General features: G+C 42.9%; 1 protein-coding gene across 1 annotated transcript in view; it reads left to right on the forward strand.

The window, feature by feature from the left end:
- Window positions 1–8401: 8401 nt before the first annotated feature.
- RAB8B (RAB8B, member RAS oncogene family) overlaps window positions 8402–26386 on the forward strand; it is a 42425-nt gene continuing 24440 nt past the window's right edge. The window contains exon 1 of the mRNA XM_005285062.5: window positions 8402–8626. Within this exon, the coding sequence (XP_005285119.1) occupies window positions 8503–8626 (124 nt within the window). The 5' untranslated portion in view covers window positions 8402–8502. The remainder of the gene's footprint in view (window positions 8627–26386) is intronic.

The following is a 26386-nucleotide window of genomic DNA, read 5'->3' on the forward strand; positions in this document are numbered from 1 at the left end:
GATACTATTCCCACTATTTCCTTATCCCGAAGGCCAAAGGGATCCTCAGGCCCATCCTGGACCTGCGAAGCCTAAACCAGTACATGGTAACACTCAAATTCTGCATGGTCTCCCTGGCCTCCATTATTCCCTCCCTGGATCTTGGAGACTGGTATGCCGCCCTCGATCTCCAGGACATGTACTTCCACTTTCACATATTCGAGGGGCACAGGTGTTTCCTCCACTTCGGGGTAGGACAGGAACACTACCAGTTCACCATCCTTGCGTTTGGCCTCTTGACGGCACCCAGAGTCTTCACAAAGTGTATGTCTGTGGTGGTGGCCTACCTCAGACGTCGGGGGGTCCAGATCTTCCCCTACCTCGACGACTGGCTGGTCGAAGGCAGCTCCAGCCAGGTCTCAGGTACAGGACCACGTAACACTCCTCCTGTCCAAATGTACCACGCTGGGGCTGCTGGTAAACAACATCAAATCCACGTTGGTACTGGTACAACAAATAGAGTTCATTGGCGCAATTCTTGATGCGACATCGGCCAGAGCTTCCCTCCCGCCGGACAGGTTCGAAACCTTGAGGGATCTCATAAGGGCGATCACCAGGTTCCCTGTGACAACTGTCAGGGCGTGCCTCCAACTCCTGGGTCACATGGCAGCATGCACGTACGTGGTATGCCATGCCAGGCTCAGAATGTGGCCCCTTCAGCTCTGGCTGATCTCGATGTTCTCCCAGTCCAGAGACAGGTTGGACAAAGACCTCACCGTGCCTGAGTCCGTACTAGCCTCCCTCCTTGGTGGACCTCCCCGGACAACATGCTCCGAGGGGTCCCATTCAGGAACTGCTCCCCTACCATAGAATTGGTGTCCGATGCGTCGACTTGGGGTGGGGAGCCCATTTGGGAGACCTCCAGACCCAAGGCCAGTGGTCCGCACAGGAACTAGACCTGCACATAAACGTCAAAGAACTCCAAGTGGTCCGTCTGGCTTGCGTGGCCTTCCATTTGTGCCTTACAGGCAGGGTGGTCAGAGTTCTCACAGACAACACGGCCCTGATGTTCTACATGAATAGGCAAGACAGGGCATGCTCCACAGCCCTCTGCCAGGAAGCCCTCTGGCGGTGGGATTTCTGCCCACAATATCAACTTGGAAGCCCACAATATCGCCCACAGTCTCAGCTTGGAAGCCCACCACTTGCTGGGCATCTGGAACTCTTGAGCGGATCACCTGAGCCAGGACTTCTCCTTCCAGCACAAGTGGTCGCTCCACCTGGAGGTGTCTCACATGATCTTCCGAACGTGGGGCACTCCCCAAGTGGACCTCTTCGCAACCAGGCAGAACTGCCGGTGCCCCGGGTTCTGCTCTAGGAGGGGCCTGGGCAAGGGCGCGATTTCCAACACCTTCCTTCTGTCCTGGTTGGGTCAGCTGCTATATGCCTTTTCCCCAATTCCGTTGATCAGCAAGGTCCTGGAAAAAATCAAGACGGACAAGGCTCACATCCTCATGATTGCCCAGGCATGGCCCAGACAACATTGGTACGGGACTCTTACAGCCCTGTCCATTGCCCCCCCGTGGCAGCTGCCAACCTGCCCAGACATTCTCTCTCAGGACCAAGGTCACCTCCTCCACCCCAACCTTGCAGCCCTCCACCTCACGGTGTGGCTGTTCATTTGTTAGACCAAGAGGAAAGGACCTGCTCGGAGGGCATACAATGAGTCCTACTAGAAAGCAGGAGGCTCTCCACGCATCAGGCTTATCTGGCAAAATGGTCAAGGTTCTCTCAATGGGCTGCCCCACTCCAGTTAATACTGGATTACCTCCTTCATCTCTGAGCCCAAAGCCTAGTGCACTCGTCCATCAAGGTGCATCTGGGAGCCATATTGGCCTTTCACCTGCCTGTACAAGGCCACACAGTATTTTCTCACACCATGACTGGTCGATTCCTTAAGGGCTTGGATTGCCTCTTTCCTTATGTTTGGCCCCCTGTTCCACAGGGGGCCCTGAACTTGGTTCTGACCAGGCTGACAGGACCTCTGTTTGAGCCACTTGCCACATGCTCATGGTCCCACCTTTCTTCTGGCAATCACGTCTGCTAGGAGGGTCTCAGAGCTCCGGGGTCGCTAGGGGAGCTCCCCTACAGGTACTGCTAGGGGAAAAACTTCCGGCCCTGGTGCACGTGGCGAGCATGCACACCTACTGTGGAATGGACATGAGCAACACATCTTGAAGAACACCAGTTGCGGAAAAGGTAACTGTCTTTTCACTTAAATGGCATGTTTGATCTAGAGGCTGCTGGCCTGGGGTCTTACCTGTATTACAAGTTGAAGCAGTTTAAGAAAAATCTGTTTTTAGATTGATTTTAAGTGGACTCTTAAATGGATTTTAACTTGTCATATTGATTTAGCTTAAATTGTCAAGGAAATTTTAAGCAGATTAAAAATTATTTGAGTGTCCAGGCAAAGTTAGCATTGATTTAACTGAATTGATTTAGTAGCACACCAAAGATAGCACTGGTTTAACTAAACTGATTTAGTAGCACACACACACACACACACATGCAATTTGTAGCATTTATAAGATTCAAAGTAATGCTTTTCCTTCTTGGGGTATGGGCAGATTGAAAGGTGTGCATATTTAATTAACTTTGCATTGCATTACTAAATTAGTCCATGTAACATCTTCGTAGATAGAGTTCTCTTAATATGCATATGAAAAGAGTTCAAAGTTGCCCATCATTTGTGTAATGAAGAGCACATCTCTGCTTAAAGACCAAAAAATTAAGAATACAGCTAAATCCACTTGCAAGTAACAGCGGGCCTTACAGAAGGCACTGTCACAAGGCCTAGAATGAATCCAGAAGCACCTAGATGCAATGCAGGACTTGCTTACTACAACTGAGAAAAAGATGGCAGATTATTTTGAAGTAATAGATGTAACACTTTCAGGTGATGGCTACCAACTGGTTTTAACTCATAATAGCATCTTCCCAAACCAGTCATTCTTAAGTGCAGAATACTATTATATTTAGTTAGCAGAGTCCAAAAGCTGGAGAACAAAACTCATAATGATGTGCAGTTAGAAGGTGTTTGTGGAAGGTTGAAGCAGTTCTGGGACTTGTGGATTCCACAAGTGTTTAAAATAACAGCATCTAGAAGGGTCCAAGAGCTACCCTTGTATTTCAAACCATTCTGTTGGTGTTTGAAATCTTATAGTCTTACAACAAAGAATTAAAAGCTCCCAGAATTTCTGACCCCTTGAGCAAAAGATCTTGATTTTCTGAGTTTTGCCACTACTGAACAAGTTCTGCATTCAGTGGGCCTAGTGGTTTTGTATCCAGTCAGGCTTTCCCTTGAGGAAAGAGATTTTTGAAAATTGGGAAGTGATGGTATTTGCCAACGAAGACAGTAGAAATGGGAATGAAAGTTGAATTAGATGCATTACTCTCATAAGGATTTCAGATCATTCGAGTATGTGCAGACCAATTACAAATATTTTGTATTTTTCCTCTGTACATAAAATCATTTATTTAGATTTTATATTTGTGACATTTTATATGATATTAGTGAGCATCAAAGGACTATTTTGCTATGCACATCTTTCATGCTTTTCATCCAAGGATCCCCACCCTAGTGCTTTACAAACCATCTGTACTTCATTAAATCTTACAACAGTTCTTTGAGGAAGGTAAGGGCTACATATGTATTACTTCACCCCCCGATGAGTTATTGCCATCTCTTGGGTGGGACTTAGCAGCTGTTTAACAGTACAAAAAGATATGGGTTAACTTAAACCTATTTATAATCAGATGATATGACCAGGGGAATTTAGTTTAAAGTTGAAATTGCCTAGGGTTAATATATGATTTGGGTTTAAGAAAGACTGCATTACCATTCCTTCAACATACAAATCAGCACTACAGACAATCTTTTCTATTTTGTTCCTATGAAAGTGTAACCCTTTAGATGGCTCATAATATTAACTTTCTTCTACTTCCCACCATCCCTAAAAACAAAACAAAAAAAACCCTGTAGTCCCCCATTAGTAGATAGAAATATATCTGTCAAACAGAAATAAAATTTTCTGTCATTGCTCACTTTTGTCTAGCATGTGATGCACAACATTTAAAAAAAATGTAATGCTATAGCAAAGATTGGGTTTGAAGGAGTGGAATTTTTATAGGGCAAACGTCATGGTAGTTGTTAAGGCCTAACAGCTTTAAGAGCTTTGTGAAGTATACAGTTTGTACAGTCGCAGTTTTTACATACTAAACAAAGGCAGGAAAAAATGTAAATATCAGTGAGTTTTCACGACTTGTTTTTAAGGTAATTTTTAAGTTGGTGGTTAAATAAACATCTGTCTTGCAAGACTAGCAAACTGGCACTTTTCCCATTCAGAACTGAGTACAATATTGCAAAGCACCACAGTAATTAAAGAATGAAGTAATTTGCATTATTTTTCTATAAAACTACTCTTGAGTAGCAGATGGTGAACACAAATGTGTTGCTCCAGAGACATATGAAAACCTATCTGTTTCATAAAAGCCTCAGTGACTCTCTTCGTTGCTGAACTAAGCTGATGTGGTAATCTTTAAAAAGGCCCTAATTAGGCTATGTAGCCACTCAGGCCTCAGAAAATAAAATAAATGGAAAATGTTTCAGTGATTAGTTTTTCATTAGTAGTTTCCCCTAATCTGATGGTTCATGCTAGTCTGAAATAATTAACCTATTCAGTTTTATTGCTTCAGTGCCAGATTAGGCTGTCATCATTTATAATCTTAAATCTTGCAATAAATAGCCTAAGAGCCCATCTTAATAACACACACACAGCCCACTACCATTGATGTAGAAAGAAAAAAACTAAGCAACCATATTCCAGAATTTCAGTTTGAACAATGCTGAGCATTACGAGTGTGAAAAAAATCTTGTATTGCTCCATTGGCTTGGCTCTGCTAATGATATCCTGATCTCTCTGAGGTGTTTGTCAGCTGAACAGACTGAGATTTCTGCTCCACTTGTTGACATGATATCCAGTTGTGGAGGTCATATAAAGTTAAATCCTAATATAGCAAACCAAAGGTTAGTTCCAAGTTCTTGTTGAAATAGACTTCCAACTTGTAGAGAATTTGAAACTAGATTTGTCATTGGATTTGTGTTCATAGTTTGTAACTAGTACATCTTGCTCCCATGTCAGGAATCTTACCATGCTTAAACCTTTATTTAACAAGAAAGGTTTGGAATTATGCTGATTGCATTTGTTTCTTCAAGACTTCTTATTAATGTATTTCATTGTTTGGGGCAGCTCCTGATTATATTTTGTCCAAATGCAGAGATCCATATTCTTGTAGGAGGCCAATTAATAGAATGCTTTGGCCCTGTTTTAAGACCCCTACGTTGGTTCCCCCATCAAATTATGGTTTAATTTCAAAGAGTGATTATGATGTTTGATGCATATGATGTATGTTGGCTATCTATGTATGACTGAACCCCATGCATCTCAAGTTCTTTACTTAGTTCAAAATCAGCAGGTAACATAGCTTGTCCTAATGTACGTCTGTGAGAAAGGACCTTTAGCAACTATGGGCCAGGTCCTAGCCCTGTAATCTTGGTGCAGTTGGGACACTTGTCACACAGATTGGCCCTAGACTACCTGTTAGGGAGGGTTTTCCCCATCCTCTCCCCCACATTTCTGGAACCCGTCTTCTCCCTGCAAAGGACTTGGGAATCTGTATGCGATGAGGGGTCATGGTTGCACGTCATCTCCACAACCTCCACCAGTACTATGGAAGGCCTACTCAGAGGTTAGTACAGATTAACTATTGAGCAGAATATCCTTTAAGAAGGGTACCAGGCACCACTGCTTTGTCAGCAGGGCCCCACTGGAGCCATAGTTACAGGAAAGTGAGGGAGAGCTCATAGGGGATTGGAAGGGAAACCGGGGTCTTTAAGGCCAGACTCTTCCCCTCCAGTTAAGGGGCAATCCTTAACTGAATAATTTGGAGCAAACTGTCCCAAAACCATTTCCTGTAGGATTGCCCGTGGGAGAGAACAATCTGTCCCAATGATTTACAATTGTACAACTCTCTCTTTCTGTTCATAGGGCTCAATTTGTTACAGCTTTTGAAACTAAATTAAAGCAGTAGTTCTTTCATATTGCTGTCAGTTGTTTTTATAGTTTTGTTTATTTTGATAGAACCCTGTGACATCCTGTGAAGGACACTGTAGAAGTGCATAATGATGCTGACTCACTCCAGAACATTACAGGTAGCAAATGAAAGAAGAAAATACTGACATATTAACAGTACTTAAAAGACTTTGGGGGAAAAAATCTATGTTACAATTCTTATCTCACTTTACACAGATATATCACCATTTAAGGTGGCTAAATGAAACATTTACTGCCAAAATTAAATCAGCTTTCACCAGATCTCTTTTTGCACCGCAAAATTTTATGTGCATATAACTGAAGTATTATGTCCTTATTTATTTGTGGGTATAGCTTCTATCACTTGAACATCTAAATACCTGATTATGTCCACAAATTTAATTTAGATATTTAGATTTCCAAGTGGCAGAAATTGTGGATGCAAAATTGACCCTAGTACCTCCCAGGATGAAGCCGTATGATCCCAGGTGGCAGCCAATTATCCAAGTGTCATTAAACCCTGAGTTCTTGTGTCTCCATGTAGAAACCTCATATCCTGGGAAGTGTAATCAGAGCACTTACATAAAAAGAACAAAGGTTAGTATGTTGACAAGTCATCATGCTTACCCAGTAGTCTCAGGGATATATAGGTATTGAAAGAACTGATAAACCCCATGTTCTTGGTGCGCATTTTTGATACTGTACATGTTGGTATCTCTATGGGATGCCTCAGCTCAGAAGTAAAACTTCTACTCTGCATTTCCTGGGTTTCTAATTTTTTTCTAAATTTTAATGTTTATGAAAGGTAATACACATCCAAAACACTGATATGTGCCTGAAACCTTTGCATCACCTTAAAAACAATTTTTGTGGAGGCTTGTTATATACAGATAAAAACAAATATCTGGTGCAGTACTTTTTAAAGTTTATATATAGGCCGTTGGTGAAACATTGCTATACACAAATATAGCCACAGCTATTTAATACAGTATTGTTGTGCAATGTATGGTTTACAAGCAGCCATTGTAATGTTTGTATACATAGGAACTCTAGGTGCATAGCAGATATTCAGGTGCTCAGATACCAGAGTGATGACTGTTATAAAAATAAAATTAGATAACGGATGCAGAATTGCTACGAGAGTCTGTATGGATGTAATTTTTCATGCCCAAACCAAATACGCTTTATAAAAGGAAGCCATGGGTTTTATAAGTAAGTGTAGGTATCTAAATGTATTTACCCAAACCACAAAGTCTGCAGTTGGCTCACTTCTGCCACTGGATGCAAAGAAAGCCTTTCATATGATGAAATGGACACATCTGTTTGCAGTGCTCCATCACATGGTATTCAAAGATCCATTAGTTAAAAATAAGCCTGGTAGTAACTGAAAGTCACTACCACCTCACAGATGTTTTGTGTCAATGTGAAATGTATTGCTGATCCCTGTCCTGAGTCTAGTGCTAAGGGATCCATATTACCAGGAAAATCTAGTAGGGAGATTAAGGCTTGAATGGTCATGGAGACTGAACTCTCCATTTTTTAAGTGGTTCCACAGACATGGTTGCAGCACAGGACCACCACCACAATCTATGCTACTAAACATATTCTGAAAAGAGGATAGTTTGTGTCTTCACAGCTACCAAACCATGAACGTTCACCATGGCTAATGCCACTAACATCAAATTATTCAATGTGTTGGAAACATTACACTCAAATGAAGGGCAGATGCGGTTGGAGCAGGGCAGAAACCCTCATGTTCACCATTTCTAACATTTCCCCTGATGGCAGTGGAGTGGCCCGGCAGTGTCAGCCCTGTGGGGGAAGGAGACAGAGAGTCTAGGTGTTTCAAGCTGATCTTTAGGCAAGGTCCTCTGGCAACGAGGAAACATTCATTAGAACTAATTCAGTTAATGAGTTAGGCGATATTAAATTGCAGGGGGCTTTCCCCACCCCAGAGCCACTCAGCTCAGCACACCCAGGCTCCTTACATCACCGGGGCCTTGCCCCAACACCCCTGGCCGCAAGGCGCCTCACTGCAGCAGTGTCTACCCTCCTCCCCGTAAATTGAGCGAGTTTTCGCACTACACGGCCCTGTCCGCCCCAGAGCCGCTACCCGAGCAGCCCCAGGCCTCTCGCTCCAGCATAAGAGCCACTGTCCCGCGTTCCGGAAATGAGTCTGGGGTGGCCTTTACTCGGGAGACTACATAGCCCATCAGCCCCGTGCGCACTTCCGGCGCGTAGTGATGAGCCTCGGGGCGTTGCCGGGCGTGATTGGATGCCGGCTTTGGCGCGTCAGTGTTGTGGGCGGGGAGTGGCGGTGGAGTTTCCCCCTCCCTATCTCCCGGTAAACCAGAGCCTTGGCTGAGCGAAGATGGCGAAGACCTACGACTATCTTTTCAAGCTGCTGTTGATCGGCGACTCGGGCGTGGGCAAGACTTGCCTGTTGTTCCGCTTCAGCGAGGACGCCTTCAACACCACCTTCATCTCCACCATCGGTGAGGGGCTGGGCGGGAAACGGAGCCACGGGCTGCCCCGGAACCCCCCCGATCCCTTCCCGAGGAGCCGGGCCGGGGGAGCCGAGGGGGAAAGGGGCACAGACTGCCTAGGTCCCCCCTCCCCCGATCACCTATCGTGAGGGGCTGGGGAGAGGAGCCCGAGCGAGGAGAGCTGGGACGGGGCTGCCACCCTTCACCCCTCACCGTTGTCCTCTTCCTTCTGGTGAGGGGCTTCGCAGGGTGGCGGGGGGACCGGAGAGACGGGGGAGCGCGGTCGGCTGCCCGAATGCCGCCTGCCCCCGTTACCGTTGTGGGGGCTGGGCAGAGAGAGTCGAGTGGGAGGGGAAGCGGCCTGGGGTTTCCCTCTTGGCGCTGGTTCCGCGCGGGGACGGGCGGGTTCGTGCTGGCCCGACCGTCGGGCTGCAGCTGTCCTGGAGCGAGCGAGTGCCCGTGAGGTGTGTCTCCGCCTCGCTCGGAGCCAGTCAAGTGCGGGGGAAGCCGGGTCCTTCCCCCCCTCAGGGGGTTGGGGCAGATATGCCAGCCCGGGGCACTTCCTCTGGCCCCGTGGAGCCTTCTGGTCGGGCCGTCCCCTCTCCATGGCATCGCGCAAGCCCGCCTGGCTGTGGCCGCGGGGCGCTCTGCCCGTCGGAGGGAGGCAAGAGGGAGTGAAACTTCTCCCCCTCCCTAGTCCCCTTTTCTTGGCTCCCAGCTGCTCAGCACCTTCTCGGCCGCCGCCTCGGAGCTGGCTGTAGGCTGCGGTTCGTATTATCTCTGGCGAAGAGCATTATCGCGGGCTGCCTTGCTCATCTCCGGCTGCGGCTTCGAGATCGCTATGTGCATTTCCCCCTTGTTTAGCAACTTGACAAGTCATTAGGGAGGTGCCCTTTGCTGAGCTCTCAGCCCAAACCTTGTAGCAGTGACTGGCAGTCTGCTCAAAACATTGAACTTTGCTTGCTTCGTTGTTAAGTCAGGAAAATAAGACCTAGGAGTCCCAGTCATTGATCAGGACTCCATTGTGCTAGGTGCTGCACAAATACAGAACAAAAAGACCCTTTACCCCAAAGGAGCTAAATTCCCAGGACAAATTTTGGGCTCTCTAAATGGAGTGTACAGTGGAGACCATGATGGATAAATATAAACTATCATAGTTCAGTCTTGCAGGAAAACAAGTGGTTTGAGCATTGGCCTGCTAAGCCCAGGGTTGTGAGTTCAATCCTTGAGGGGGCAATTTAGGGAACTGGGGTAAAAATCTGTCTGGGGATTGGTCCTGCTTTGAGCAGGGGGTTGGACTAGATGACCTCCCGAGGTCCCTTCCAACCCTGATATTCTATGATTCTAAATAGCTACACCTTTTTTTCCTCAAAGCAGTTTCTCTGACACTTACAGTCCTAACTCTTTCTTCAATCAGATCATTCAGTTTTGAATGTAAAATGTTTTCATGTGACTTGAGAAATGGCCAACTGTTGACAGTTGTACAAACTCCCCGGACCATTTTGCTCTCCCAGTAATGGAAATCACTTTAATGGGTTAGGATGTTTTAAAAATGCTCTTTAAACTATTGACCCAAGACTGAACTGAAAACAAAATCCAGAACCTGACACTAATGGATTTGGGGGAGGCCTTTTCTAGGCTGTTCAGGAGCTGTCCTCATAACTGTTTCCCTGTTGCTTGCTAAATTCTTTGTGATGTGCATATGCAAGTTATCAGGAAATGGAAGAAGACTCAAACTGCTTAAACTGGGTATTGCTCAAGTTGTATTAAAAAAAAAAAAACCTACTTGATTACAGGGAGTAAACAATGTTAGCAATTAGTAGTCATAGTTGAAGATGAGTTGATTTTATTAGTTATGTGTAATATTAATAATTGTCTTAGACTTTAGTTCCATAAAAGTGGAGTACATATGAATGTGTATATTGAGTTCCTGAGATTTGGAGTGGCTTTTCTTGTGATTAAAGTTACTGTTTTTTATGTAATAAGACTTCTCAAGGCATTCTCTTCTTCTTTTTTTTTTTTAAAGCACAGATACTTTTGCAACAGTAGTGTCCTAAAAACTACTGAGCTATGCATGACTTAATTATCTAATACAACAGACTATTATGTTAAACATTTCCACATTGACTGTCAGTTTTAAATTGAGCAAAGAGAATTTTTATAAGACCTTTACTGTATTAGATGTAACTGTGTTGTTACTGAAATATTAGGCTTATGTCCCAATCCTCCAAACACTTACATTCATGCTTAACTGTATTAAGTAGTCTGTTGATGCTACTTGCATGATGAAAGCAAAAATGTGCATAATATCTTTACAACTGAAGACTAAATCTTTATGCACATTGCTAGTGCTTGGCACGATGAAATCCATGCTCATCTGAAAGATTAAAACTTTTTATTTTATGGAGACATAAGTAAAGGTGATCTGGAGTGGAGAAACAAGGTTTGTACTCCTTGTGCTTTGTGAGTAAAGAAGACCTGAAATGTTTTCTACTCTAATGATTCATGTTTTGTTATCCTGGAGACTTGATGTACTGCTGGCGTTATGAGATGCTGGCTATGGAGGAAGTGTATTCTGACTAAGATAGGAAGTAGCCTGAATGATATTTTTGAGTTAGGACTAATTAACTACCATTTGGGAGAAAAGATGTCTCTTTTAAAGATTAAAACTCTACCCTTTCAGTTAAGGACTGAGAGCAGATAGTCCACATCAGAGTCCCAAGAATTCTCCATGGAAGACTAGACTTGACGCTATGACATGTCTAGGCTTTTTTTTTTTTTTTTAAATAGAGGGGGAGGGAGGTTAAAATAAAGCACAAAGGTTAGATATTTTTTAAATTATTTGAGGAAGGGGAAAAATTCCTTGTTTCTTCTGCAGCCATCTTCAGAATGTAATCTCAACAATTCTGTTTACCAATAACAGTTTGATTAGTGGCTTTTCTGAAGGTTTTTTTTCATTGTGTATTCAGTTGAATAAGAAGTTTTGGTCATAGAAATGTTATTAACAAGCAGCATACCCACCTCCAAAAAAACCATGTACAGGTTAGACACTGAACATATTTCTGTGTTTATAGTTACAGAAAGAACTGGATAAAGTAAATTGAGCTGCATTCAGATTCTCTCTCACACACACCCACCCACCCCTTTCCTGGTTACACTTCATGACCTTCTGCTTAGTTCCTTAAAACTTAAGTGCAATTTCATTGGTCTGCTTTGGATTTTAAAGATACTTTGTATATATGACGCTACTTTTCTCTATCTTGCCTACCTCAGCTTAATGTGTTACTTTTTTGGTTTCACTATTCTTTCCCTCCCTGTTTTTTATTTTGTGTTTTAAAAGGATACTAACTTTAAGTCTCATCAATTTGACAAATTAATGGTAGTTTTAAGATCTGCCCCAACTCCCCAATTGATTGGGCTTTTACAATCACATTTTCCAATATTTTGTAATTGTGTTTCCTCCCCTGTTGGTTTATGGAAGACCTCACAGAGGGAAACTGAGTTACTCTAGGGGAAACTGACTGTATGCAAAGTGCTGACAAATGCCCAAACAGAGAGACTGCACAAAATGGAGTATTCTCTATTCTCAGTTGTAGGTCAGTGTTCTAACACGTGGGTGTATGCCGTGTAGTTTTTGCTTGTTTGTTTGTTTAGAACAGTGGTGGGCAACCTGCAGGCCACATGCAGCCCGTCAGGGTAATCTGCTGGCGGGCTGCCAGACTGTGTGTGTGTTTGTACAGCCGCCCACAGCTCCTAATGGCTGCAGTTCACCATTCTCAGCCAATGGGAGCTGCGGGGAAGCAGCGTGGGCCTGGCCACCGCTTCCCGCAGTTCTCATTGGCTGGGAATGGCGAGCCATGGCCATTGGGAGCTGTGGGCGACTATGCAAATGTAAACAAATGGTCTGGCAGCCCGCCAGCACCTTACCATGATGGGTCGTAGGTTGCCCACCACTGGTTGAGAACAATGTCCAGACTTCTACTTAAATGGATGGTATTTTCCTCAAAGCTTGCTGTCTGATCTAACTTAGTTAGCATTGTAAAACTGATTAACACATCATACATGTAGTGCTGTCCATCCTGAAGGCTCTTGAGTGCAGTGTATAATAAATAGAATTATTTCTCCCATGATTAAAATGCAGCTATTTCAAGGGTGGAACAATACAATGCTGTATCTAAAATGGAGTAAATCGGGTAAAATCTAGCTACAGGAATTGAAGGTGTCAGAATACTGGCTTCACGTGACCTCCAGAAGATGGTGTCTCCAACAACATGGTGTCCCCTAGCATCATGTTGTGCATGGAGCACCATCTAATACTACTTGGTGGCACCCTTAGGAGAAATGGGATATGTCTACACTTTGAGGTGGGGGTGTGAGTCCCAGCTCAAGGAGACATACTTGCGCTAATTCTCATCAGAATGTAGCTGCTATAGCCTAATTAGTGGGAGGGGCTATCTGCTCTGAGTGCATGCCTGCAAGCTGTGAATCTCACACAAACACACCTCCTGCTTTGAGTGTAGACATACCCTTACTTAGTTTCTATTCAAGTACTGAGCTGGAACTGGCTTAATTTTTGAGATCTGACATATCTTGTCTTTTTACTGTACGAATTAACCTTATGCTAGGCCCCATTTGTGTGGGGGTGAGTGGAAGAGGGGTTGGTGAGGTGTTTGTGTGGGTTTTTGGTTTTGACTGCATTGTGTTACTCTTTAAATTTTCCTTTTCAGCCTCAGATCCATTCCTAGCTATGGAATTCTGCCTTCTCTGTGTCATAGCAGCTTAGGCCTGCCTTGTGCTGTTGCAAGACATTTCTCTGGTTGCTCCTACTGTTTCCCAATCACGACTTGCATTGTCACTTAGTAATTTCAGTCACCACAGCATTGGAAGTTATCCAGTCCAATCTTTTTTTTTTAGTAGCTGAGAAGAAGGTGGGGAATGTGGTAATCCGTCAATTTCATTTCTACCAATTGTATAATTAAATCACCATTGAAGTTATATGCTTGTGTCCTTGCTGTCCTTGTGTGGGCCTTTCAAGACTCACGGTGCTCTGTTGATGTGCTCAACCCTTGGTTTTATGGATTCCTCTCTCTCTTTCCCCTGTCCACATTGGTGATAGGGTGGGAGGAGGGGAATATACTTCATGCTGAATACAGGTGTTTGCCTGGATGCTTGCAACTAGTCCCCCTGATTTCTTGCCCCCCCTCTTTTTCTCCCCCTGACTACAATTGTGTTCATGCTGTCTCTTTACTTAACTACGTTTTTGTCGTTCTCCCTCTTAGAAAGAGGTCCCTTTTCCTCAATTACTCTACTCGTTAGTAGGGCTCCACTCTTCACAACTTAAAACTTTTTCCTGCAGGAGAAACTTATTGCTAACATGGACTTGTCACTACTGCTTCCTTGATTGGAAACTCTTGCTTTCATACAGAACTAAAAGGGAAGTAAAACTCAAATAAATTGAGCCAGTTTGCTCAGTTCAGCAAGTCAATATAAAAGAACTTAAATTCCTGTTAAAGCTGATAAAATATAATGTATCCAAAATATAGAATCTGTACTTTGCTGGTCCTATCAATTACTGATTCTAAAGTCGGCCCTAAAGTGCATACAGTCCCATTAAATTTTTTACTTGTGCACAGTATTGAATGACCGTCTAATAGTCTGCAGTTCTCTAGCTTGCTGTTTGAGTAGTGCTAGCCAGCAGAATGGGATCCGTTTTATTTAGAGTTAGAAAGCTTATTCTTTAGATTTCTCTGGGTTCCTTATCCAAGATGATATCAACATGTGGCAAAAAGTCATTCAGAGTGTACTGTATCTGATGGTTAGAACAAATTGCCTCACTTTTTTCTTGGGCTTCATTCTTGAAAAACAGGGCCATCCAGAAAAAAATAAGCACATGTATGCTGACTTTAGCTTGTCAAATTAGTTTAATCCAAAGTATACAAAACGATCCACTTCTCCCTAGAATGAAACTTCAGCCTCTGTAATAGTCTTTAATAGAAACTATTTCAACACATTTTATTGTTAAATTATACCAGACTGGTACAAGTACCAGACTGAATATTCTGGTACAAATTAGTGAGGCAGAGTTATGTAAAGAGAGAGTGAATTGTCATAGGCTAAAAAGAGGGAGTGCTGAAGCTTTGATGAAGAGGAAAATTTCAGTTGGGCTATTCTGATGGCAAGAGCTGTAGATGGAAAGTTCATTGCTGGTGAGACGGTGGAAAGAGACAGTGATGGAAGAACAGGGAAAGAATATTCAGGGGTGGCTTGGTGACAAGAACTTGTAGCTTCTCTTTAAAATTAGGGTTTTTGAAATGAAGGAGACATTGAAACTGTCTGGAGGGGGTGACAAGGTGCTGCTGCTTTGCATTAGTGGGCTATGTGTGCAGGAGTCCTGAGGAGTGGGACTTGAAGATGGGTCAGAGTGTGAGGAGGTGAAGGCTTGCTTGGGAGAAGCAAACAACATTACTGGGGTGGTAATAGGCAAATATGTGGCAAGAGGAAGCTTCAGAGACAAATGTGAGGCCTGAGTCCGCAGGAAAGAGGCACTGTGTTAGGAGACTTCTCTTGACCAATCTTCTGTGTACGTTATAGGTGAATAAACAAATTGAGGTACATAGAGTATTTTCACTTCAGCTTTGAATGTTCCACATTGTACATTAATCAGTACAGGGGACATCTTAGGTTGCAACCCTTTTTATTATTAAAATGACACTACTTAGACTTTCTATAGTCTACAATAAGAGCAAATCAATGTGAGTGAAATTGCTTGGTTTGTATTAAAAATGATATTGTTGCTTTGTCTTTGCGTGTTACCCTGAAATAACATGACAGATGTCTAACTGTTTCATCCCCACTTTTAACTGGCAGATGGAGCTGTCTTGGTTATGTATTGCCTGATTATTTGACCAACAGAGGGGCAGATTGAAGCAGTGTTGGTAGCCTGCTCTGAATAAACAATTTTTGTTTAAGAATAGATTAACACTTAATGAATTTAGGAACAAATGTGAAACTTGTAGTTTGTTAGCATATGCTATCAGGAAAGTATTGTAAAGCATTTAAAAAAGTGATTACTATTATCTAGGCTCCTTAACAGTCTTGTTCCTGTTTTAATAAGAGTTGAAAATAACAGTTCTGCAGTTTGTCACTTTAAGCTGTCTTTTTAGTGGTGGTATTTGTCTTGACCTGGCTTTCTTTTTTAAAAGTTGGCTGAAGTTCATACTATGATTCACATGGTGAAGAACACATTCTGTGTTTAAAGTGAGGTATTGCTTGATTTTAATCTTTGAGATTGCAGTACAAATTAACTTTGTTTATGTAAACATCTAAAATTTCCCATTGAAGCATCCAAGGACAAACTGTCACTTTTAACTTTTATCTTCAAAACTTTTCAGTGTTAGATTAAATTATCCTGTTTGTAAAGATGAGTTCTCTCTTGGGGTAAATTGGGAGTGTTTCTATTTATTTCTTCTTTCTAAGAAGTTACATGAGTGTAAAGCTTGTGTGTGAATATAGAGTTAAGCCTCATTCATTTTGGCTTCTTGACTTTGAACTCAAAATCAAAAAACCAAAATCCTCACATTGGAAGGTGTTCTTTCTTGTCCTTGGAGGATGTAGTAAGGGACTTTGTGGTCCTGGGGTGTGTGTATGTATTTGTTTTTTTCCCTAGAGCTTTCTAACAACAGATAACCCTGTTGCATAATGGCCTGTAGGCAGGGCCGGCCCTAGGCACCAGCAAAACAAGCTGGTGCTTGGGGCGGCACATTTTTAGGGGCGGCATTCTGGCGCGGGCCATGCCGCCCCTAAAAATGTGCCCCGGCCGCCCTAACTCACCTCCGCTGCTGCGGCTTGCGCGCCCTGCTCGCCCTCCCTCCCAGGCTCTCAAACCCGGGAGGGAGGGAGGGGGAGATCCCGAGCAGCCGCGGCGCACGAAACAGCTGATTCGCACACCACGGCCACTCGGGATCTCCCCCTCCCTCCCGGGTTTGAGAGCCTGGGAGGGAGGGGGAGACCCCGAGTGGCCGCGGCGCACGCGCTGCTTCTCCCTCTCCCTCCCTCCCTCCCAGGCTTGAGAGCCTGAGGGGAGGAGGCAGGGCTGGGGATTTGGGGAAGGGGCGGAGTTGAGGCGGGGCTGGGGTAAGAAAAAAACGGGGGGGGGGGGACTGTTTTCGCTTGGGGCGGCAAAAATCCTAGAGCCAGCCCTGCCTGTAGGAAGCTTTCATGAACAGCTGTCAAATTCTATACAATCAGATCTCAATTTAAAACAAAAAACCTCCCATAGTTGTAAAGTTCGCTCCTTTGTTTCTCCCAGGTTGAAACAGCAGAATATAAAATGACTGGTATTAGTTGCTCAATGTGTATCAGCAGGCAAAATGCTAACAAAGTTAGGAACCCATTAGGAAAGGGATAGATAACACAGAAAATATCATAATACATGCATTATACATGCGCTCTGGTCATCCCATCTAAAAAAAAAAGGTATATTAGAATTGGAAAAAGTACAGAGAATGGCATCAGAAATGATTAGGGGTATGGAATAGCTGCCATATGAGAAGAGATTAAAAAGACTGGAACTATTTAGCTTAGAAAAGAGATGTCTATAAAACATGAATGTTGTGGAGAAAGTGAATAAGGAATTTACCCATCCATATAACACAGCAACCAGGGGTCACCCAATGAAATTAGTAGGCAGCAAGCTTAAAACAAACATTAGAAAGTACTCCTTCTCACAATGCAGAGTCAACGTGTGGAACTCGTTGCCAGAGGATGTTGTGAAGGCTAAAAAGTATTACTGGGTTAAGAAAAAATTAGATTGGCTATTAGCCAAGAGGGTCAGGGATGCAATCCCATGCTTTGGGTGTTCCTAAATCTCTGACTGCTAAAAGCTGGGACTGAATGACAGGGGATGGATGGATCTCTTTCCCTCTGAAGCATCTGGCACTAGCCACTGTTTTCAAAAGACAGGAAAATAGGCTAGATGGACCTTGGCTCTGACTCAGTATGACCATTCTTATGTTCTTAACTGTTATTGGGAATCCATTGCTGTTGACTTCACTCTTATCAGTTTCAGTCTGTTGTGGCTTTGGCAAGATCTGAGCAAGGTAAAAATGCAGGATTTGATATTCATTGGGGTTAGAACCCAAAAATGGAGGCCACGGGGGAGTGGTAAAGTAGCAGACGTGCCTTGCACAAACCTCTCGCAAGAACTAAGTGTTTCCATTGGTGATAGGGATTAGAAAATGTCATCTTCCTGCCAAAAGGGGTTGGAAGACTGTAAAATTCTCTCACTGATTAGCTGAAGGCTCCAAAAGAAAAGTTGTGAAACCCTGGCTCCATAACTTAACTTCCATTGACTTCAATAAAGCAGGATTTCACTTGTAGTCTCCAAGGTCAATCCTGATGTGATTCCCAACAGCTGGGTTGTATGGCTTTGCTTTTTTACATGAGTGGTTTATCTGTACACCCTAGTAGGACACTCTGATGAGCATAGGGCTAAATTAAAGTTTCCAGTGAAATGTTCAGCTCTTGGAGATGCAGTGAAAAATGGAGCTACTCCTTTAAAAGGCTGTTAGAGCTAATTAAGTAGTGTATTTAATTGTAATACATTTTCAAACAGGCTTATTCCTTTTAAACTTCAAGAGATTTGGTGACATGGGTATCTTTCACCCCGACTTGCAGGCTTTGTCTTTGGGTTACAGCTGTCAGGTAAACTTTTAAAGTCCTACTGATGATCATTCACATTATCTGAAGATAAACCAGAGCAATAGCTTGTTCAATGTGATACTGAAACATAAAAGGGATGATGTTTCCTCTGAACATCTTCACATTAGCTGGCTCCAAATTGTGGATGTCTCTTTTATCCTTTGGGAATAAGCTTTTGTAGGCTAAAACCCACTTCATCAGATGCATGAAGTGGAAAATACAGTAGGCAGGTATAAATACACAGCACATGAAAAGATGGGAGTTGCCTTACCAAGTGGGGGATCAGTGCTAATGAGACAATTCAATTAATGTGGAAGTGACTTATTCTCAACAGTTGACAAGAAGGGGTGAATACCAAGGGAGGAAAAATCACTTTTGTAGTGCTAATGAGGCCAATGTAATCAAGGTGTCCCATTTCAAACAGTTGACAAGAAGGTGTGAGTATCAGCAGAGGGAAATTAGTTTTTGTAGTGACCCATCCACTCCCAGTCTTTATTCAGGCCTAATTTGATGGTGTCCAGTTTGCAAATTAATTCCAGTTCTGCAGTTTCTTGTTGGAATCTGTTTTTGAAGTTATTTTGTTGAAGAATTGCCACTTTTAAGTCTGTTGTTGAGTGTTCAGAGAGATTGAAGATTAAAACCTACTGGTTTTAGAATGTTATAAGTCCTGATGTCTGATTTGTGTCCATGTAGTTTTTTGCATAGAGACTATCTGGTTTGGCCAATGTACATGGCAGAGGGGCATTGCTGGCACATGATGGCTGATGCAGTTAGGTCCTATGATGGTGTCCCTTGAATAGATATGCAGACAGAGTTGGCAACGGGGTTTGTTGCAGAGATTGGTTCTTGGTTTAGTGTTTTTGTTGTGTGGTGTGTAGTTGCTGGTGAGTATTTGCTTCAGGTTGGGGGGCTGTCTGTAACCAGATTAATGATTTTGTTGTGCCACCTGTGGTGTTCCAGGATCACTTTAATATCACAAGTCTAATTATAATATGTGATGATCCTTTGGCCTCTTTTTGGGTAGCATTTTGTCTTCTGAGGTCCTAATTTTATTTGAGCCTTATTAAAAGCCCTCATAAAACTTTTCATTGGTATGTACTAATCATGGCTATGCACTGAAGACTGCAAGCCTTTAAATTCCTCTTGTCAGGAATCTATCAATATGTTTTCTTATATGACTGTATATGTTTTCGTATATTTCTTAGACAAGAGCTTGACCTTTACAAATGTGGGATATAGAATAATAAGATTTTCATACCCTCAATTTGACATACTTTATAACCTCAGCTAAGTCTATAGATGGTTTGGATGGTTCTTCTCTTTATATTGCCCTCATTTACCTGCTTCAGTGAGTTATTTAAAACTAAAAACCTAACAACTCAGAACCAGACATAGGCAGGATTGTTACTGTGAAACTAAAGTTCCCATGGAAATAGTCTCTAAACATTCCCCTGCAGCGTTTGCAAACTCTGCAACTTGGTAGGAGAATGAGATCCAGAAGTGAAATTAACTAGATAAAGCTGAAACATTATGCTGTCTTCATCCTCCCAACTGAGTAAAAAATATAAATGTTGAAGAATTAATTGTAGATTGTAATAGTCAGAAACCATGTGGGTAACATAGGCAAAGCAAACAAGGAGTCCTTGTGACACCTTAGAGACTAACACATTTATTTGGGCATAAGCTTTTGTGGGCTAGAACCCACTTTATCAGATGTATGAAGTAGAAGATCCAGGAGCAGGTATAAATACATGAAAGGATGTGGGTTGCTTTACCAAGTGTTAAGTCAGTCTAACAAGATAAATCAATTAACAAGGACTCCTCGTTTTGGGGGGGGGGGGTTTGCTGATACAGACTAACACAGCTACCACTGAAACCATAGGCAAAGAAAACAGCTTTTCAAAATGACTTTTAGCCTGTGCTTTTTAAATGCCTCACTTTACTGCTGAGGGAGGAAGCAGAAAAGGGAATAGGAAGAGTGGACTGGACTTCCAAGCAGTTCTGTTACCAAAAGGTGCTTCAGAGCAATTCTACTTGAGTACTTGCCTAAAAAAATAAAACACAGGCTGCTATCTCTGCAGTGATCCTGACTTCAGCTGGCTTAGAGGGAGGAGTCTCAAATTAACTGGTGACTTGGGGTCCAATATATGCCATTCTGATGCAAGAGGCCAGTTCTTGTTGTCATGCCCACTAAAGGATGTGGTTAAATCCTTGATTCAGAAAGCTTTAAAGTTTCTCTGAAGCGAAAGTTACTTTCTACAGAACTAAGCTGTCCTATGTTCAAGACCTAAAATTTCATGTGCTGCATGCCATCCTGCTTACGCAATGGGCTTTTCTCAGAGTGGAATCTTCATACATTTTAATGAGAGGTCACTTGCATGCATGATTCTATTTGAACAATACATTAACTGTTTGAAGCAAGCTGGTTGACTTTGGAATGTCTTATGAAAATTGCATGTTACGTTTGTAGGGACTACTTCTCTAAATGATTAAGTTAGTGATGCCATCTTAAAGGGTATTGAGCTAAAAACAATACACCCAAAACAAGCAAACACTTACTTGTTGCTAATGCTTTCTTAAATTATTACAACATAAAAATTTCAAGCTGAGATGACTTCTCCAGTTGCTGTTTGCTTACTCTGTTTTGCTCATGAAAATAGACAGCGAAAACAGACTAGCTGCTTTCCCTTTTATAATGCACTAGCATAATGTTGCAGTTTCTTGGTTGCAGACACTATGGGGAGTTGTTCAGAGGCCAGAAATCCTGTTTTTTTTCATATGAAACTTCTATTCTGTAGAAGTGGGCTGTAGCCCACGAAAGCTTATGCTCTAATAAATTTGTTAGTCTCTAAGGTGCCACAAGAACTCCTGTTCTTTTTGCGGATACAGACTAACACGGCTGCTACTCTGAAACCTGTATTCTGTACATGTTTGTTAAACCACTTTTACCCTAAAACATGTTTTAAAAAGTGTTGCTGAAGGGGGACAGTGAACTTTGACTCATGTCGAACAAAGTTACAACCAAATGAAAGTTCCTGCTGCCATTGTGGCTTGCAATTTAAAAGCTGGACTCAGCTTGCTTTCAGTGTCGCAAATTATTTAGTGCAAAGGTCACTCCGAGGTATGGAGTGTGAGCTCTGCTTTCTGCAAAAGGTTTTGCAGAGGAGGTTTTGGGGAGGTTTCCCTGGCTGTGCTCCTTGCTTGGAAACTGAATTTGGTTCTGGGTGGGCCTCTCCTGTTCTTCATAGTAGAACACTTGGTACATGCATTCCTTTTGGCAGTGGTCCTGACAGGATCACTGATGTAAATAAGAAGCTGAACCATGAGACAGTCCACTGAACACTAGATTTGAGATCATGGTGTTCTGACCTGTTTATGCTGTAGGTCACTGACATGTAAAAGACTAACAGTTTCCAAGTATACCGTAGGGGAAAATCCTAGTTCTGTGCTGATGGTTATAGACTTAACACAGAAAGTATGTCACTTCCCTTCACTGAAGATAGGTTATTTCCTTTTTCAAACCATAGTAGGATAGCTTCTCTTAGCCAAGGAGACAGGTGCTAGAGGAAGCTACAGCTAGCTTTACTCCATTGTAAGCATTGGTCTGATGTGGTTAATGAGTCTCAAGTGTTTCAGAGTAGGAAATATTTTCATATTCTACATACACATTCTTGCATTCTTCGTCATCTTATCTAAGTTGGCCTCAACTATATCTATTTTTTATGTCTCCCCCCTCCTCCACCTTTAACCTTTTTCTCCATGAAGTGGAGGGTTTTATAGTATCTTGCAAGGTGAGATAAATATGGCTGAATGGGAGGTAGGCTGCCCTCATGAAAAACTATTCCATTGAGGGGTTCAAGGCATTGAACCATGGCCATGATCAGGGCTCTTGAAATATCAGCTTTGTTGGGCCTCTCTTGTGTTGGCTAGGTGGTAGCTGCTCCATGTACCATCATGTGGGAAACCAGAGTTTTTGTCCTGACTTTTTTGCTGCCCAAGCTCGAAGTGAGATGAAGGGGAGGGAGTGTCTAGAGTTGCTCTTGGCTGACTAGTGCTGATTGTCATTTGAAGAGCATTTTACTGAGTCCTCCAGAGTATGGAAGTAACAACTGTTCTTTTAAAACAAAACACAAGAAAAAAAACCACCAAAAACATGGGTCCCTAACTTTCAAAAGGCTGAATAATTGGTTGCATTTGTCTCTCAAATGTCTTGCAGATGTTTGGGAATAAACCCAAATGTTAAAGTTCAAAATGATTAGACTTCGCTCTTTTGCATTCAGCACTGTATGATGCTAAGATGTTGCAAGTGCACTCCACCCTCACTGTTATACTCTGACCATGCCTCCCATGCTGTAACTTTCTTACATACCACTTCATTACTCAAAGCCCTGTTAAGAGGATCTAATATAAATGCAATTTTTGTGAGGTGCCACCTTTTTATTTTATTTTATAGGCCCAGTATATCTTGTGTCCGATAATGAGGCAGAGTAAGATGTTCCCTAAAACTTTCCTTTTAATGCAACTTAGTTGATGCTTCTAGGAATGTATCAAAACTAGGGATAATATATATCTGCTTCAGAGAGTCTAAATTGGAGCAGGCATGTACTCTTTACCTACAGATTTCCCCTTAAGGGAATGAAGCAGACATCCTCAACTCTTTACAAATGGTGTGAGGAGTACATGTAGCAAGTAATGAGTTCTTGAATATCTTGTTGTCCAGAGAGCAACACAACTGGCTGTCTGGTGCTTGGAATCTGATTGGAAGGTATTAGAACTTTTCAACTGTCTCCCAAAAGACTTGTATGTGCATATAATCATGTAAATACATCTGCACATGATTAGTACTCATGCACTGAGCAAGGCATGTAAATTAGAATCTGCTTAGGGTTTAGCATTGCTTACTTGCAACTCTTCAAAGTATAATTAAAAGCAAATGTCACTGGCAGCAGTTTGTTCTGAGATTCATGCTTAGTAATATCTTGGAGTGTGCAATAGTCTTTCAGAATTCAAACCTACCCACTTAAGAATCAGCAAAAACATATTAACTATTGTGAACATACTCTGACTTTCAGAAGAATCTAAACTATCACTAGTATTACTGCTGAATAGCACTGATTTATGTGCACATCTAACAATTGCTTGCTGTCACCAAAAGGCAAAACCTGAAATAAGCATATATCCTCAAAGTATTTTTTCATCAGGAATTCTACATCAATATTCTGTCTCCAATCTATTGGGAGCTTAAAAGTGAGGGGTGGGAAGCTAACATAATTAATTATCTTTGAACAGCTGACTTAGAAACCAGTTTGTGGATTTTGTCTATCACTGCCACTGTAGTAGGTTGATAGATCCTCAGTAGCCCTCTTCCCAGCTAATTTCCTTAGAGGTCTATCTTAAAAGTTGTTTAATTTTTACATTGCCAATATTGTACTACAAGTGGTAGAGTTCTTCAGCTGTAACTTGATGCCATACAAAAGCTGGGGGTAGAATCCTTCAGAGTGCAGTGTTTGAGTGTGCATGTACCTTTTTTCATACTATGCTCTGGTTCTGAGCAGGCCCATACAACAAGCTAACAATCTTGCTCTCCTGAAGAGCTCTAACAATTTTTTTGTAAATTTCACTCCACTTACAAGAGCCAAAGGAACACAAGACAGCTATGCTAGTTGCAGCATGTTCTCTTCTCTCTCTCTCCCCCCCCCCCAGTAAAAATATGCTGACTTAAAGTGCAAATACTTGAAACTTAAAATTAAGTGAAAACTTCCAATGTTGAATGGAAGTGCAACTCACTAGAGACCAAATTCTGTCTGAAGCCTTCATTTGTACCCTATACAAATAAGATGGGACTCTTTGGCAAGGATCTAAGTCAGGATCTAAGTCTCAAAACTCCCGGTGGCCCACGAGCCTCCCCAATGTGGCCTGTGGGGCTCCAGCAGTTTTGGGGCCGGGTCTCTCCCTTGGGTCCCACCTGCCGCCCCCGGGCGCTCCTCTCTCAGGAGGCCCCAGCAGCGTAGCAGCGTGTGCTTGCTCGCTCCAGTGGATGCTAGCCCCTCCCTGCAGCCCAGGGGCGGGGCAGGGCAGGGCTGTACCTCCGCGTGCTGCCCCCGCCCTGAGCACCCCTGCAGCCGATGGGACGCTGCTGGGGCGGTGCCTGGGGGTAGAAGTGCGCGGAGGCCGCCCAGCCTGCCCCGCCTTGGAGCCCCAGGTAAGCATCGCACCCTCGACCCCCTCTCAGACCTGCACTCCCTCCCCACATACCCCATCCTGCCCCCAAATTCCCTCCCAGACCTCCTCCCCCACCCAAACTCCGTCCCAAAGCCTTAGGCAGGTGGGGGGGTGGAGTTTTTTGGGGGTGTGTGGAGTTTTTGGGGGGCGGGTTCTGGGCGGCATGAGTGACATTGGCCCTCTGGGAGGATTTGAGGACTGGCACTGGCCCTAAGGTAAATTGAGTTTGAGACTCCTGATCTAAGTGGTAAGGAAATTTTGTATGTTCAGGAAATTGTACAGCTTTTTAAAAAAAAATCACTAAAGGCTTGCTGCCTTCCAGTCAAACAGTGGATATTTCTCCTCTTGTTAATGGTTCTGATTTCCTGTTTCAGTAAACTTGCTGGTGTAGGTATCCCTTGTTTGCTGTTGCTTCAGTTTCTCCTCCTGTTGTGTTCCTCTGGCCCAAAAGTGACTTCTTGTCCTGTTTATTAACAGGAGACAGCAAGCCTTGTCTTCCTCTGCCCTCTCAACCCTGTCCTAAAAAACAAAACACACGCTTGAGGGCAAGACTATACAAAGACCAGAGACACCTTAGAGGTGAAACAATGTTAACTTGGAGGCTGCTGTGTGGATTTAGATCCTAGTGCTGTCACATCCCTTAAAGGGGACGGCAGCTTTCTATTTTGAGACTCCGTTCCCCTCTTGTAATTTCCCATTTTATAGCAGCCCATATTCTCTGGTAATAGGCAGTAGAGCATTGCTGCCCTTCATACTGGGGAAACTCCCACTGAAAAATCCTCTTGGTTTTTCTGGTCTATAGTCTCTTTCCATTGACATTTTCAGAAAAATAAGGAGAGAATGGTCTGGTGAGAATGTATAACAAGAATCCCAATAGAATTGTCAAACTACCTATTTAAAAGGCCATGGTTGCATTTATATGTACATACCATGCACAAAGATCTAATGGATTTTACTTGGAGAAGCAATGATATGAAGTCCATAACCAACTTCTAATGTTAGCTGTGCAAGGGATGTAGAAACTATATTTAATTCAGCACTAAACCTACACATTGTAAATCTGTGGAAATCCCAAAGGGAAGTTCTTAACTGAGTTTCTAGCCTAGCCATGATGACCATCCTAAATGTTGCATGATACACCTATTATGTAACAGCAATATATTGAGTTACACTAGCTACTTGACTGGAACTGCTGTTGCTGCAGCTGGAGTTCACAGAGCATCCCATAAAAGCTGTACCCAGAGGCACTAGCAATTCATGGCAAACCGCTGATAACAGGACTTGGTAGATATTTAACCTAACTTCCCTTTCCTTTCCACAACAGTGGCTGTGTGTTTATGCAGTTGAGGTCCTCATCCAAAAACAAATAAAATGCCATCTTCACATATGCTGTAGTTCCAATATGCTATTGGTTGTCACTGTCCAAGGCTTTTATTTCTCTTAAACGAAGGATGCTTTCATAGTCCTTTCTGACCAGGCAGCTTGGAAATAGTTACCATTCTGTAAATAGCTATGTCATATTCCGCCATTTACAATTTTGCTGTATACTAGGATTCTGAGCAAGCACTGTGCAGTAGTTGAGCCTTGAGTATTTAATCAGTAAATCAAAAACTGGTTCCTCACTACTTCCATGCAGATGGTTGGCAGTTACATGGACACTTGTTTCTGCTACATCAACTTGCCAAGAAGTAAGTATTGGCTCTTTAAATCTCTAATACATTAGGTGCTAGGAGTTTACTGGGCATGTATCCCACTGCTAGTAATGGGAAGCATTGTGACTGTTTACGCTGTGTAGCGTGTAGGTCAGCATACACCATGACAGATGGGTGCAGTTTCCCTGCATCATTG

This window comes from Chrysemys picta, chromosome 10, assembly GCF_011386835.1.
Source record: "Chrysemys picta bellii isolate R12L10 chromosome 10, ASM1138683v2, whole genome shotgun sequence".
NCBI classification, from domain to species: domain Eukaryota; kingdom Metazoa; phylum Chordata; order Testudines; family Emydidae; genus Chrysemys; species Chrysemys picta.